This window comes from Carassius auratus, unplaced genomic scaffold (genome assembly GCF_003368295.1).
Source record: "Carassius auratus strain Wakin unplaced genomic scaffold, ASM336829v1 scaf_tig00216571, whole genome shotgun sequence".
In the NCBI taxonomy this organism is placed as follows: Eukaryota; Metazoa; Chordata; class Actinopteri; order Cypriniformes; family Cyprinidae; genus Carassius; species Carassius auratus.
In genome coordinates, this window is record NW_020528639.1 from 92873 (window position 1) to 108791 (window position 15919).

At 37.6% G+C, this 15919-nt stretch overlaps 1 protein-coding gene across 14 annotated transcripts in view; it reads left to right on the forward strand.

Moving 5' to 3' along the window:
- Positions 1-15919, forward strand: part of LOC113098498 (leucine-rich repeat flightless-interacting protein 2-like) — a 37297-nt gene that overhangs the window by 8180 nt on the left and 13198 nt on the right. For 2 of the 14 annotated variants that reach the window (XM_026263605.1, XM_026263619.1), the window contains exons 2-21: positions 2749-2835; positions 5853-5870; positions 6167-6223; positions 6930-6974; positions 7224-7274; positions 7633-7665; positions 8024-8086; positions 8174-8215; positions 8385-8444; positions 10423-10479; positions 11990-12067; positions 12491-12613; positions 13116-13151; positions 13246-13371; positions 13883-13954; positions 14381-14551; positions 14805-14897; positions 15033-15125; positions 15373-15465; positions 15750-15870. In XM_026263605.1, coding sequence (XP_026119390.1) covers positions 2749-2835; positions 5853-5870; positions 6167-6223; positions 6930-6974; positions 7224-7274; positions 7633-7665; positions 8024-8086; positions 8174-8215; positions 8385-8444; positions 10423-10479; positions 11990-12067; positions 12491-12613; positions 13116-13151; positions 13246-13371; positions 13883-13954; positions 14381-14551; positions 14805-14897; positions 15033-15125; positions 15373-15465; positions 15750-15870 — 1519 coding nt within the window. The remainder of the gene's footprint in view (positions 1-2748; positions 2836-5852; positions 5871-6166; positions 6224-6929; positions 6975-7223; positions 7275-7632; positions 7666-8023; positions 8087-8173; positions 8216-8384; positions 8445-10422; positions 10480-11989; positions 12068-12490; positions 12614-13115; positions 13152-13245; positions 13372-13882; positions 13955-14380; positions 14552-14804; positions 14898-15032; positions 15126-15372; positions 15466-15749; positions 15871-15919) is intronic. The other 12 variants (XM_026263606.1, XM_026263610.1, XM_026263607.1 and 9 more) reach the window with 12 other exon arrangements.

Consider the following 15919-nt stretch of genomic DNA (forward strand, 5'->3'; position numbering starts at 1 on the left):
CACTTCATCCAAGTTTCATGCATTAACCATGACTTATTGCCAACTGCCAACTTTTTCAGACGCTGCATCCATGAGAATATAGGTGCTTCCCAATTTGTGTATTTCTGCATTATTTGATGCAATGTTCTAGTGTCAATACTAGTGCGTGTAATGTTCACACACTATGAGGGCGAGGGGTTATTAGATTGCAATGCTAGATGGCACTCTTAGACTTTAGAAGTGCATAGTCTAGTGCATCTTTTGTGACACAGCAGACTGTGTGCATCCAAGATAGGGCCATATCTAATAAAAAAAAATTATACCATTGAATGGCACCTTTATTTTAAATCTAAATTTGGTAACTGCTGACAATAACAAATGTACTCTTTGGTCAATTAGAGCAATTAAAGAATGAATTTCTATTCTAAAAAAGGGTCCCTACCAGACAGCAGTGGAACTAGTTCTTCACAAAACTTTCATTTAAATTAGAGCATTTTGGGTTTATTGATAGAACCCGCTCCATTTGGGTCATTAAAAATAGCTGTTGAGGAGAGCGTGAGAGGAGAGAGGTGTGTGAAATAGGCCAGTCTGTTTTCCTCTTCTGCGATAGGAGTGTGTAAATGGTCGTGATGGGGGACAATGCAGATGACCCAGGCTATCATATGCTCACCGTGACTGATATCATGGTGTACTTTGATAACTGCAAGAAGGTAGGCCTTCATATGAATATGGGTTGTGATAAAAGAGCTGCTTGTTTTAGTTCAGAGGGCATGAATAGTGCATGTTTTCTTTAAGATTGCTAACCTGCTTCTTTTAGGTTACTATAGACATTTTATGTATTTTTTTTTTCTTTCTTGTCAAAGCCCTTGTTTTATATGTATATTGTAAGCATTGTAAAGCACAGACTAACATGTACTACAAAAGATTTGGTTCAGTATTATAAATGATTTTCTTGTTCATGTAAATCGTATTGTGTACAATGTACATGCCCTCCACATCAGAAATAAGCAGTGATGGACTTTCATACGATCAGTGGTTTGTTCTTCTGCTAAAGTGCAGGAAGGGTGGGATCCAGACTTGATTGTGAATGACTCAGCCCTCTGATTTCCTGCTATGGTCAAAAAAGGCATAATTTTGGCTACCCTGTTAGTTACGACGTCTTAGTGCATTTATTTCTCAAAGTTTTCTGAAGACTCTAATACCCTTTTTTTTCAAAATTAAATATTATTTAGCATTTTCAGCACAGCCAAAGCCCTGCTGGGTGGTAACTGTTATTTTAAAGAAGCATGTATGCATAGGTGGATTGCGGTGTTTGTGGAAATCATATGTTGACATTAGTGAGAACCTGTTAGAAACATGTTTGGACAGCTGCTTAATTGCCCGGGTTGGCTTTAGTAACTTCACCCTGGCAGTTCTTCTTCTGCACAATTATGTTTCTTCATTGCAGCAGTAACATAACATGGTCACACATTCCTGTTTCCAACTGTAGTGATATTCAGTAAAAAATGTTTCTTGAATTCAGATTTGGATGTTGAATTCTGATGTTGAAGGTCAAAATGCACAGCGCCACTCATTAAGCATGAGAAAGGTTTAATATTTCTAGTTTATTTGTCCTCTTTTGTCCTGTGTTTCTGCTATGATTTGATTTATTTGAATTGTGCTGTGATTTGCCAACATGAAAAATGTATTTGTAAGTGTGATTGTTTGTGCATATTTATTTATTATTAATTATTTTTGAATGAATGAAGTTAATAATAGAATATAGAAGCTTGTCCTTCACTCCTAAATTAAATTAAAAGTAAAATTAGGCCATCACTTTGTTTGAACTACTACAAGAAGTGGTTGAAGCTGTGGAAATATTTATTTTGGCACATTTTTCTTGAACATCATTGCTGGCAAAGGGACACAAGACCTTTGTGGTGAGAAACAGCTGCTTCCTTGGAAAGTTGTGTGACTGTGTTCAGGACGGAAGGCCTCAGTCTGAGACATTAAGATATGATCTGACATTTACTCAGGAACACGTTATTATGGATTACTTCAGCAGCTAACAAACACAGGAATTCACTTTAAATCTTGCCTGTTCCTTGGAGTAGTCCCACTGTTTTAACACCTTTTTTTCCCCCTGTTAAAACACAATTATCAATACTTTGCTGTGTTTTCAGGAATGTGTGAGTGTTACGGTCATGCCTCTGGTGTAAAGATGACTTGTAGTACAGGATTGGGGGGAAATGGGCAGATTTCAGTTGCAGACATCAGTGTGGGAGGGTAGTGTCTTTGATGAAATCCAGGAGTTGAGCTCTTCTCTTTTTCTCGGTTGTTAAACATTTTGTGGCGTCATCTGCAGGAAGGAAGTGTGTTCTCTCTCTCTCTCTCTCTCTCTCTCTCTCTCTCGCCCCCTCATGCGGAGGGAGTCTCTTCCTTAAAAGGACTTTCAAAGTGTGATGAACTAAAGTCACAAATACATTCATACATACTCATGTAAACAAACACATTGATAGCATGTGCAGTCTGAGAAATATACAGTTACAGGACATAAAACTTTATGACAGAGAGGAGATGTTCATGTAATCATGTAATGTAGGAAATTTATATAACCTCTGAACCTCCTGTTGAATTTACATTACAATAAATTGAATAAGAAGTTGTTTTTTGTGTGTTGATTTAACTTCCTCTACTTTTTGCATTCACTACAGTGCTCATGGTCTCTAGGTTATGGTTTAATAACTTTACCTCTCTCTCTTTCTCTGTTTCCCCATCCGCCCCCTGCAGGCTGAAGCCCGTTTGGCAGCTAAGAGGGCGGCCCGTGCAGAAGCTCGAGAGATCAGGATGAGAGAACTGGAGAGACAACAGAAAGAGGTGAAAAAATACAATCACTGAAGGCTGAAATGTAGGCCTTGGCGTTGCTAAATGTGATGTTGGTCTTGATTTTCTATCAACTTTTACATATTGCTTTTCAGGTCTCATATAATATTTTGTAAGCTATAATATACATCTTTATAGAAATTTAATTAATTTATTTATTCTTTATATATTTATTTATTTATTAGGGGGCTCAGCAAACCTTCTAGCATGACAGTGTTGTTCCAGTGCATAGATGTTTTGACATGCCCAGCAGTAACATGGGACCTATCCTGTAAGATTGAGATTTGAGGTGGTTTAACCTATGGAAAAGTCCCATCCCCATACACTTACCTGCTTAACTCCATTCTGTGCGTATAGGGGATATGTCCATGATCAGAACACCTGATAACAAGAGTCTAATATTAAGAAACTGAAAGCATCTAACAAAGTAAACAACCTGCATTACACAACATGTTGAAACCCAGAAGGAGAACCTTCCATGCAGTTCAAGAGTGTGTTGAGCTGTAGGCCTTTAAAATTGCATTGGTGTTTTTTGTAAAGGTTTTCACTGATAATATTTATCCAGTCTTGGCCTTTGTTCACTCAAAATATTTTCAAGGTGTTTTCCTCTTGAACTGCCAGCGGAAAAGGCCGCCTTGATTCTCAAAACTGAATCTTTCTTATCTCTTGTTGACTTGCTCCTGCCCAACACTGTCAGCCGATTATGTTCAATTTGTTTAATCTTCATCATGATTGTGGGCTCTGTGCTTTGAAGGACATGTTTTGGCTGGGTAAGGGGGATCAGGGTCAGTTAATCAGCCCCTGGGTCAAGACCTTGTAAGAGCCCATTTGAACATAAGCATTTGCTCCGCTAATGCTCAGAAATATTACAGGTAACATAAGCACTTTGGGGTCTTTACAAAGCAAAACAAACTTAAAAGTGTTCAATGTTAAATACACTTTAAAGGAATACTCCACCCCAAAATGAAAATTCTGGCCCAAGATTAAAGGTCATTCTCAACTCCCTGTTATAGTTAATTAAGTCTTTACAAACAGACTTTATAGATGTTGAGTTATTCATTTGTTTTATCAGGCTTCTGGTACTATAACAGTTTGTTGCCTAAAGTTCCCCATAGTAAAGAGAGATGGATTTGGCAACAAATGGAAGAACAAGAAGAAATGGCAACAGTTGGTTGCACTCATGGATATGCATTTGGTTAATTTTGGGTAATTAGTGTTCATGCTCTGTGACTGCTGATGCTGGTTTGCTACTTGTTACTGTACACAGTAAATAGGATATGAATGGCATTGGGTTCAGTTGCATGAATTTAAAGTTGTAGATTCCTTAAGCTATTTATGAATGAAGTTGCTCGTGGTTCTACGAAAGTAAATGGACAACCAGAAACCCACACTGTGATACCTGAGCTCAGACGCAACAAACTTATGTAATGAAGATAAACCCAGCCTTTAAGCATACCTGGGTCACACTCGAGAGATTAGCTAGCATTCAGAGTTAAGCCCGGTCTGATCAGGAGGCGTGTGTGAATGTTAAGGGTGTGTGTTTTCTGGCTTTAAATCTCCAGCCAAGTCTTTAAAAGTAGATTATGAGCTTTCAGCCGTTCCTGCAGTGGGTTAACAGATTCAGTTTCCATCCACTCAGTTCTCACTATCTGGCTGTGATCCTTATGCTGATTGCAAACACAATGACTAAGGATTGAAGATGCTGTGACATAAAATAGACCTGGAAGAGTTTAATCCAGACTTTGTGGAGGTTTGGATCTTGACTGCATTTTTGGGATTATAGAAGGTCTCCGTCTCCCTCAGTGCTGAGGTAGATGGGGACTCTTTGAGACTATCAGGACGGCCTGCAAGCGATTAGTGCGTAGAGGGGCTAGGGTAGTGATCAATGGGAGACCCCAGACCCCTCTTCTGAGGAAGGTGAGATCAAATGTACTAGATAAGCATGCAAATTACTGATTTTTAAATGTGTTAATAATTATGTTACAGATTGATTGATGCATTTGATTTTCCCTACTAGTTTAACTAGCATCGGGTGATCTGTATGTTATTCTGGTTTTATTTGTTGACTATGACCTGTCAACTTCATGAAGAATTTTGAAACTGTTGCGTGCTTGTAATAAGGATGAGTTTCGGTTCTATCAAGGGTGTTTACTGAGTTTTTCATGCCATGGTTATTTATTAGAAAAAAAAAGTTTTATTTTCTTCCTTTTGAAGAACATGGTAACTTTTCTACTAAAACTATAACTATTTTTTTTTTGGGGCTAATTCGGTGAGAGTGGAAAAACAAAAAGTGCTTTGATGTTGTTGGAAAGTCTCTTAATTTGATACATAAGGTGTTAAAGGTATTTCAAAGGAAGATGTTTTGCTACAGGACTGGATGAGAAAACACTCAAAACCAGGGGGAACCAGTTAGGTGACATGTTGTGGGTTTTCAGTAAGTAAGAGTGAAAGTGTTCACTATTGCTCTGTATGGTTTAGGCTATAATAATAATTAGATTAGAATCTTGATGAAATTATCAAAATAAACAACCAGCTCTTAAAGAGATGTCTTTTTCTAGCTAGAAACTGCTTTTGTATGGGTTTTATCTATTATCAGTGTTTAGTTATGTCATTAGCAGCAGGTTAGTATATTTGTAAATGTCAAAATATACCGTGGGGACCAAACCATAGTAGTTGGATATTTTAAGAATCTTCAGCGTTATTGTTACTTGTTAAAAAGTAATAGACACATACACAAGTGTATTAGTGTAAACATGACTGCCGTTGTTTTCTCTAGCTGTTATTTTACCTGTAAGGCCAGGTAACTTGACACTGATCTGACAGATTGCTAAAACTTCTCTCAAATTGCTAAAGCAGCTTTCCCTTTTCGTTTCATTATCTTTGAGCTCACACTCTTCCACTCTGTTAGCTCTCTAGCATGTCAAATAATCGATGCATTCTCTTTTTCCCTTTCATTTCCCCATCTGGTGGCTTTCTTTCTGATCGTGTTTTACTGGCCTCCTGTGACGTAGATTTATCAGGTGCAGAAGGTAGGACATCTGATGATATAGTTCTACTCTACACAGTCAGAATAGAGGTACAAAGACTGTCACTGGGGTGGTCCCATTTCAAATGGTACATCTTTGTACTGTATTTAACACTACCAGGTGCGTATTTGTGCATATTAGGGTACATATTAGTACCTTTTGAAAGGGTACCACCCCAGTGACAACTTATGTACCAGTTTTAAAATACTGTACTTTTATTTCTTTCCTTCTGTTGCTTTCTTGTTACACAAGCTTCCCTTATTTTTCTCGCCTCGTTTCTGCTGCATTTCCCTTTTTAGAAATACTATGGACTGGATAACTTGGACAACAAATGGGGGGACATTGAGCAGTGGATGGTACACTCCACTCACTGTTTTGAGATTTTCAAAGCCTGTAGTTTCATCAGCATGTGACTTTAACATGATATGGATCGCAATACAGGATGTGTGCATGTTCTATTTGTTAATAATTAGCATGTTTGATGTTGGATATCAGGGTTGCATGTCTCCACACTTGGTCATACCGCTACATGATCTATCTATCTATAGATGAGAGTATATGAGAGTGTGTGTGTGTGTGTGTGTGTGTGTGTGTATATATATATATATATATATGTATGTATATAATTTTTTTTTTTGTGTGTGTGTGTGGGTTGAACAAAGAACAGTATAGATTTCATAAAATAAATATTTTGTAACATCATAACTATCCTTACTCCTACTGTCACTTTTGATACATTTATAGCATTCCATTAAATCTTACTGACCCCAAGAACATAAATGTGAATTTATTACATCTTTTCACTTTTTTTTTTATTTTGACTTGAGTTTTTGGTTTATCTGTTTTTACATGATTTCTCTTGCATCAGTTATTACTGATTTGCATGCTGTCTTTGCATAAACTGCTCAGCCTTTCTTGCTGAGACTTGTGTGCCTCTTTTGCCATCTTGCTTATTTTCTCTTCTCTTCTCTTCTCTTCTCTTCTCTTCTCTTCTCTTCTCTTCTCTTCTCTTCTCTTCTCTTCTCTTCTCTTCTCTTCTCTTCTCTTCTCTTCTCTTCTCAGGAGGACAGTGAGCGATATACACGTGTCTCACGGAGACATGCTTCGGTTTGTACCTTTTGTCTTTCCTCTGTCTGTCCTTTTAAACCACTTTCACAAACAAAAACCTTTGTCCTTCAGAAAAAATAATACACTTGGATTTTATTCCAAATGCAATTACTTTAAGTCAGACTTATTTTGGGGTTCACTGTACATACTGATTTGCTGTTTATGTACACAGTGGTGAGTTTTATGTCTTTAAACTCTTGCTAACTGTGGACTCCATCTAATTTTCCCTTTTTTTTTTTGTCCATCAAGGTGTCAGATGATGAAGAACAGATGTCAGTGGGGAGCAGGAGCAACATACGGGTCAGTATCAGTGTAACTGTATAGTTCCTTATATTAACCACGGGTGTCAAACTCAATTCCTGGAGGGCCACAGCCCTGCAGAGTTCAGCTCCGACCCTTATTAAACACACCTGATCCAGATAATCACGTCCTTCAGGCTTATTTGAAAAATAGATGGTTTGTGTGTTGGAGCAGGGGTGGAACTAAACTCTGCAGGTCTGCGGTCCTCCAGGAACTGAGCTGGACCCCTCTGGTAGAAACCTTGTGTGCTGCTGGTCAGAGTGTTTGTTGTAGGTGTATGAGTGTGTGCTGTCTAAGGTTATAAAACAGTCCAAAATATTCATCTTCATGCTGATGGTGGTTTTGTTTGTCTGGGCAGTTGGATTTGGATGCGGCGGGTGCTTACGGCGTGGTAAGAATCACAGGGTGGGAAATGTTTCTTTGGGCACGGATGTTATGTCATTACTTTCAGGTTCCTGTGAAAGTAAAATGAGCACATAGTTGAGTTCACAAGACGTTTTTGTTTTTGCACTGTGGTGTGTTTCAACTAAGTATGGCTAATACCTGATGCTACATTTGTGATGTGTTTGTGAAGTGTTTCATCAACATTACAAATGAAGGGGGGTGGATTTTATCAAATATAACCATATGAGACCATAACATTTTTTGTTATGTGTCTGAATCTTCACCTGCATGTTCACAACCATGAAGTATTGAGCAGTTAATTCTGCAGTTTTAATCCTACTTCCATTTCTCACCGTCCTGTCCAGCTTCCCCAGGCCTCCTCCTATCATAAGAAGTCCAAGAAAAAGAAGAAACATTCTTCCAAAAGTGTACGTTCGCAGCATTAATGCACGTCACATGAATGTTCTATAACAAGAAGATGTAATATCAACCATGACTTCTTGTCTATCCCACAGAGCAATGGTTATGACGATGATCTCAGTACAGTGTCTAGTCGGGTTAGTGGCCCAACTAACTGTGTGATAATAGTATTAACTAATGTGTTGGTTCACCTATTATGACATCCAGGAGTCTGTGGTGTTAATTCATGATGCAGCAGTGTGACTAACTCTGGTGTGCTGTGTCACAAATCAGTGTGAAGATTGTAAACTGTGTATTTGTGCGCAGAGCTCCAGACTCAGTGATGAGAGCAAAATGTCTCGCTCCTCTAGACTTGATCAGCAGTCGGTGGGTCTCAATCCGGCATCTCTTTGTGTGATTAACATCAAAATATATCTAACATGAGTGGATTGTTACCAATGCCTTTGAAAAAGCATGATGGATTTGTTAAAAATAACAGTGGTTGGACTAATTATTATTATTTTTTTAATGATAAGCATTGGGCAAAAAGTGTCGTTGCCAAGCAGGACTTTAATTTAAGATGTATTTATTGATATTACAGAATCAAGAAGCTATCTATATTATAAATGTATTTTACAATTTTCAAAGTTACTTATTTCTAATTCGGTAAATGTTATGTAAAAAAATTATCAGTACAATAATACAATTATGACAAATGATATTATCTTAACAGTAACAGCCTTTTTATTTATTTATTTATTTTTTACTATATTTGTTGACCACAAAAAACACTTTTTGCTGATTTGCTGGTATTCCAACCTGTTCAGAGTGATCTGATTTGCTTGGTTTTAAAGAGGTTTTAACAATCAAGCTGAGAAAGCAGCATGCCAGCCAGCTTGGCCAATCCGCCAGAACAGATAAACCAAACTAATAACCTGAAGAGTTTGAGATTTGGGTAGTTACTCGCAAAATAGTAGATGTGAAATGATTAATTAGTACAGGTGTGTTTACAGTATATGCAACAATTTTATGAATGTGAGTTGTAGGCTTTTCTCGCAAACATTTTTGCCCTAGGTAGAGTTAACTTCCTTCTATCTCTAAATTACACTGCCAAATATGTGAACCGTGCAGTCTCAACCCTGAGTAATGTGTGCAGCATGAAATATGATAATTATTGCAAAAATGTTACCAAAAATGATCCTGGGTGAACTTTCAAGTGTGAAAAGCCCATTTAATACCATTCCTGACCTCAGCTGGCATGATGCCCCTGCACTGCACATTTTAGCATTGTAAATGGTTAGATGGTCTCCATCAACATTTGTCTCCCTCCATCGCTCTGTACATCTTTCACGCTTTTGTCATCATCAGTTCATCATTCAATCTACATTATTTCCCATCATTTTAGAAAGCCTGCCATTCATCTGAACCGTACAGCAGCAGTAGTTATTCCTCTAAACATCAAACCTCTTCCTACAATCGCTGCCAGGTCTGTCATCTTCATCCACTCCTTCTGCTGCTGAGTATCTATCCACTGTTTAAATCCCCTCTTTCATTTTTTCCCCTGTCGTGTCCACCTTTTTTGCAGTTCTTCTCCACTTTTACTCTGTATTTGATTTGAAATGTTCGTCTCTTCTGTCTGTTTAGTTGTCTTTGCTGCACAGCAGGAAGCACAGGGTTTGTGCTGCTCCTCATATTACCCTCTGCCCCACAGCACTTCCTGTACAATAACACGTGCAGCTCTGTACACACGTTTTGAATACTTTCACTCTCATCCACATCTGGGGTTAGCTAGATCTTAAACCCACACAGACCACAAACACCTGAGGACTGAGCTAACTGCTTGTGCTTTGGCATTGACTTGTAGTCCTTGAAGGTGAAGTGTGTGATGGAATTTTATTTGTTTGTTTAATTGTTTTCTCAACCAGACTTCCCAAAAACCTGTTATAGTTATTTGAATGACTACAATGCTTCTTTCCTGGTAAACATTTCTAATTTTTTTACTGTATTAACCAGTGTTTGTAATCCTGTCTTGCTCTAACTTCTACTTTATTAGCTCATCAGTCAGTTGACATTTTAAAAGGGGGTTTGCCCTATGAATAGCAATCTCAGCATATTAAAACTGGGATAAAAATAAATAAAATATTGAACTATGACACACTTCACTTTTAATAACTAGTTATAGACCTTTCCCCCAACAACCTGACAGAAATCAAATGATGTCATCTGAATGTGATGAAAGACTATTGATACACTGTGCGTAAAAAAGGAGAAGTGAGACTGTGGAGAGAGTTTGCATGCTCACTTGCACAGTTGTTGTTTCAAAATGTTGTTTCTCTGCTGTGTGTTTATGTCTGTCCGTCATCAGGGCTCTGTATATGAGGACAGTCTCTACAGTGGCTCTCGACGCTCCAGTGCTCGTGCTGTAAGAGTGATTGCACTGAACTGCAAATGTGCATGAAATCTGTAATGTTAACCTGTGGCTTGAGTTCCCTAACCAACAAGTGTGATATATATATATTTTGTAATATTCTCTCTTCATAATAATTAATGCTATAATGCCACTCAGAGCATTCTCCAAATATTACCTGTGTATGTTTTAACACATTAAACACACAAAGCTAATGCAGGTCAGAAGTGCTTTGAAATGCTTTTAAGAAGGCTTTGAATGAGTTTTGTTAATTCCTTAAAGTTAAGAGTGCTTTATATTTGTAGAGCTGACAATCTTAACGTTGTCACATGACATTATCTTTTGATAAACATTAGGAATGTTTATCAAATGAATGTTCAAAGGCATGAATGTTCAAAGGAAAGTGTGTATTTTAGGTGTTTTTAAATATACAGTACTGTGCAAAAGTCTTAGGCCATTCGTCCCCTTGGAATTAGAAGGTTCTATCTGCATTCCAAGTAGTTTTGAGATATTGAGCTTCAAAGTTTTTGTGTTCCATTCGACTGTGTAGATAGAACCTTATTGTTTTTTAAATAAAAAGTCCCATAATGTACAGAACATTAAAAAATCTATCACATAATGTAAATACGTTGACACAGAATATGAATATGTGAATAACTCAATTTTGACAAAAATGTCAGATAGAACCTTATAATTCCAAGGGGACGTAAGGTTGTAAGGTTTTTTTTTTTTTTTTTTTTGCTGTAGTGACCTTTGCAGGTTTCTTAAAGCATTTAGGAGACATTGCCACAGTTCTTCTGGATTTATTCTGTCTCAGTTTGTTCTGTTTCTTCATGTCACTCCAGACAGACTGGATGATGGTGAGATCAGTTCTCTTTGTGGAGCACTGACTGATGTCAGACTCCTTCCGCAAACAGAAATCTCTCTGGATTATTACATTTAATGACAAAATAATGTTTGGAAATGTAAACTGATATATTTACTACTGAAACACTACAGCAAAACATATAAATAACTGACTTTTGCACAGTACTGTATATTAGCAATCATAACCATAAACTATATATGTCAACTGTTATATTTCACTAGTTCATTTAATTGATTTGCAGTACCATAGAACCATTTAAAAGTACAAATATTGCATGTCTCTCAGATTAATAACCGCATGTATAATCTTAAGAAATGAACAAAATGCAGTTTAAAATAATTTTAGATGCAGTGTCACAGTAAATTTCAAGTATTTCATGTCAAGCGTGTTCTCCAACAAAGGATTGACAGGCATGTGTGTTGTCAAAGTGGGTAGTCTTCTACCAGCTTGTTTTCTGTTTGTAAATTAGTACAGCTTGTAGATTTTTTTTTGATTTTTTTTTTGAGTCTCTTACGGATGTGCAGTGACTGTATCAGGCCTGAAATGTCTGACAATCTCAAATCCATTTTGATCCATTTTGAGTACATCGTCTCTCTTGCTCTGTCTCTCTGTTTCTTCACATTCTTATTGCGTGTGTGTGTGTGTTCGTTCCTCTAGTCCTCTGAATACGGTGGTTTCCCGGGCTCCAGCTCTAGGACTTCGTCCAGAGCAAATTCTGCGTGTGGAAGTCCAGTGGTGAGCAACTTCACTGCCACTGATGCCCAAGATTATCATGGACTATCACAATTATATTTCTCAAGTTGCTTTCTCAGTGACCGATTCAGTTACAGCTACAAGCATCCAGTTCATTGAGGCTTGTGCTTTTAATGTCTCATAAATCCGGTACTGCTGAAATTGATTATTGTTTCTAGCTAGATCAGTGGATGAATATGCTTTGTCTCTAAAATTTAGTAATTGCTCGATGTTTACCTTATTAAGTAGGGTTGAGTTACTTTAACAGTGTAAGAAAGGACATCTGAGGTTATATGAGTGTTTGTGTGCATTCTTTCTTTGGGTGCATGCAAAAAGCCAACTGTTAAACTTGGACAGTTGAGACTTCACAAATAGCTGAAATACCTCTTGCATTGATGTTCATTGCTGTCATCTGGTGGTTTCCAGGAGGACTGCAGCAGCTCCGTGGCTAGTTTTATGCGCAGCTCAGCTAGTATCAGTGGCCTCTCTAGAGACCTTGACCGTGTGGTCATTCCTGACCTGCCAAACGTTAATGGGAGGCTGTCAATGGTATGAGAGTGAAATCTTCGGGTTCATGTGATTTGTGGTGGTTGATGCCCTGGTTTAAATTGCTTGTGTGTGTGTGTGTGTGTGTGTGTATACAAGCAGTGGCATGTTGAATTGAGGTGATGGTCAGCATGTGAGATGGTCAGTGGTCAGAAAAGTGGTTATGGTTGCAGGGAACCACAGAAGTCTGATGTTTATAAATTATTGATAGAATTTCCAGTTGTTAATATTGTAAGTCAATGTTGTTTGTATAAAAGACCTATTCACAGCACCCTGTTAATTACAGAATTGCTTGATGGTTACAGATTGATTATTAATCAAATACTGTCATTGTGGTTTGAATCTTATCAGCTTGACTTGGACTGATATCTCTTTTACTAACTTGTTTGTGTTGACAGCATGTCTTCAGGGAACAGCATGAATCAGAATGAATGAATAAGAGACTCGATTTTATTTTTTTCAAGACTACAAAATCTATTGACTGTGCATCTTTTTTTAATTACAGGCTGATGACAGGTTAGAGCGAGACTACTTAGAAAAGGTTTGTGAATTTTTTTTTTTTTTTTGTCAATTTGTTTATCTTTTTAGCCATTACTCTATAACCAAGGGATGTTACCTACTGTATGACTTTTTAGGGATCCTCACGAGCATCAACTATTTCTGGCGCCACTCTAACCTCTCTAGGTGGGACGTCCTCACGGAGAGGAAGTGGAGATACATCCATCACTGCTGACACAGAAGCATCCATAAGGGAAATCAAGGTGTGTGTCCTGATCTCTTTGTCTTGTGGCAGTTTACATTTAAGAAGCAGGCTTATAGAACCACAATATCATCCCATGATTACATGGTATGCATTTGCTGGCAAATCAGTTAATAGTACATATTTTATAAATATATTTATTTATTATATAATTTAGTCTGATAAGAACTCATTGCTCATTTTCATCATTCATCTTGCTCACAGAAAACAATTTCCACTTTCTTTATGTTGCTCAGTCTTATTTCTAGTGATCTGTCTTCCAACAAAGTCTCAGCTCCAATCAAACACACCTGAACAATATAACTAAGATGTTTGTGTGTTGAACTCTTCAGGAGCAGGACTGACCACCTTGTATGATCTGCTTCACTGTTATTTTCTACAGCTTTTTACTTGTTTTTTTTTAGCACAGTAATTCATTTGAAAGTCTGGTGTTCTTTACCCTTCAATTGCTCTTCCTCCACTGCATCCTTTATCCTTCTTCTTCATCCTCACTCTTCATGCTTTTCATTCAGGAGATCCATGAGCTTAAGGATCAGATTCAAGATGTGGAGGCAAAGCACATGCAGAACCTCAAAGAGCTCAAGGTACATGGCTGGTAAAGGCAGTGCCAGTCCAAAAGCCCAGCGAGAATCTGCTTTGTTTTGATTTATATATTATAGTGCTGGCAAAGGAACAACACATTTTGTGCTTTTTAACCAGCGGTGGATCAGAAAAACAATAAGATGATATGATGTTAGTCTCTGGTTCTCTCATCTTGCATGTTTTTATGTCTATGCCACTGAGGTCTATAGCCTCATTTTCTCCGCCTTGCTTTCATCTTTGACTTTATCTTATTCTCCAAAACATATCGTTACACATCCCTCTTCATGATTTAGTTTGATTCGATTTTTAATGTTAAGGAGAAATTTAGTTTAAAATTGTGTTTAAGACTGATATAGAGGTTGAGGTATTGAAATGCATGCACAGACGTGTGTTGGCTGGTTTTCATCGTATTGTCTGACTTTTTAAAGGATTCCCTTTTGGAAGTGGAGGAAAAGTACCGTAAGGCCATGGTCTCCAATGCACAGCTGGACAATGAGAAGACCAATATGATGTATGAAGTGGACACTTTGAAAGACTCTTTAATGGAACTGGAGGAGATGCTCTTTGAAACACGCCGTGAGCTTGAGGAAAAGTGTAAGGTCTGTACAGTCAAGTGTGCATTATAATAAGTTGCAGTAATGCTTTGTTTAATATGTTGTGGAACCACAAAAAAATAGATTGTTAAAATAGTAAGAGCTTTTAATTGGAAATTACATTTTGTAATCTTTTTTTTTTTGTCATTTTATGAATGGTGTACAAATGGCATTTTTGTACTTTTTAATCTCCGTGATAACACTCTTAAATATTCAATTTAAAGGGTAAAAAACAACTGAAGGCAGTTTTATATTTTAGGACCTTGAGCGAGAGAAGCATGCTCATAGCATACTGCAGTTTCAGTTCAGTGAACTGAAGGAGACGTTGAAACAGAGTGAAGAACTGCTCACTGTGAGTATTGTAGTATTTATGCATGTCCTAAAACCTTGTCTTTTTCAAATGCTTGGCTTATCTGCCCATCTGCTTTAACAGCTTCTCTCCTTCCTTCATCTTTGGTCTTCTTCCATGCACAATACCTCTCTATAGGAGATCCGTCAATTACGGCTCAAGCAAGACGGCAATGTTAGGGAGATTTCTGACCTCCAGGAAACTATTGAGTGGAAGAATAAAAAAATTGGGGTATGATACCTCAGTATCCAACTCCTGTAAAAACTGTATTTGTCATTACCTTCACTGTAAGAGAAATATAATGTTATCTTTCAAACATATAATTGTAGTTGAACTAGATTCCACATCTGTTTCCTGCTACAACCTGTCTGTCATTGCAAAACTGTTCTTGTCTGCAGCACTGATGTTTTCATTGCTTTCACCTTCTTTCTCTCCTCTTCGCCCGCATCTTTGCCAAATCCCTTCTGGTGCTGTTCAGGCATTAGAAAGGCAGAAGGAATTTTCTGATGCCATTCGAAATGAACGGGATGAGCTTAGAGATGAGGTTGTTCAGCTCAAAGATATTTTGAAGGTATTGATGCGTGTGGTGAAACTAGGGCTCACTCTTTTCTCATCACATTTTCCTAACGAAAAAGCTTTATATTCATTTTCATGTACAGATGCTAAGACCCAGACTATAATGTAAACCGAGACTGATTCATTAACACTCAATCTCTGACTGAATGAACCGTATCGTAATCATATTATCTACAAATACATATTTACAAATAAGAAATCTAGGTCCAGTGCATCTAAATTTAACCAGATTTTTAAAAAGTAATAAGTATACTAATATTAAACTGTTTTGCTGTCCAGAAACATGGCATTGTCCTTGGACTCGACTTGGCCACCAATGGAGAAACAGATGAAGTCGGAAAGGCTGATCAGAATTCTCAAACTGCATCAGCTGAAATCCGAGAGGGGAGTAGTGTCCTAGGTAAGCTGCTTTCCTTAGCTTCATTCATAGCATGCTAACATGTTTTAGC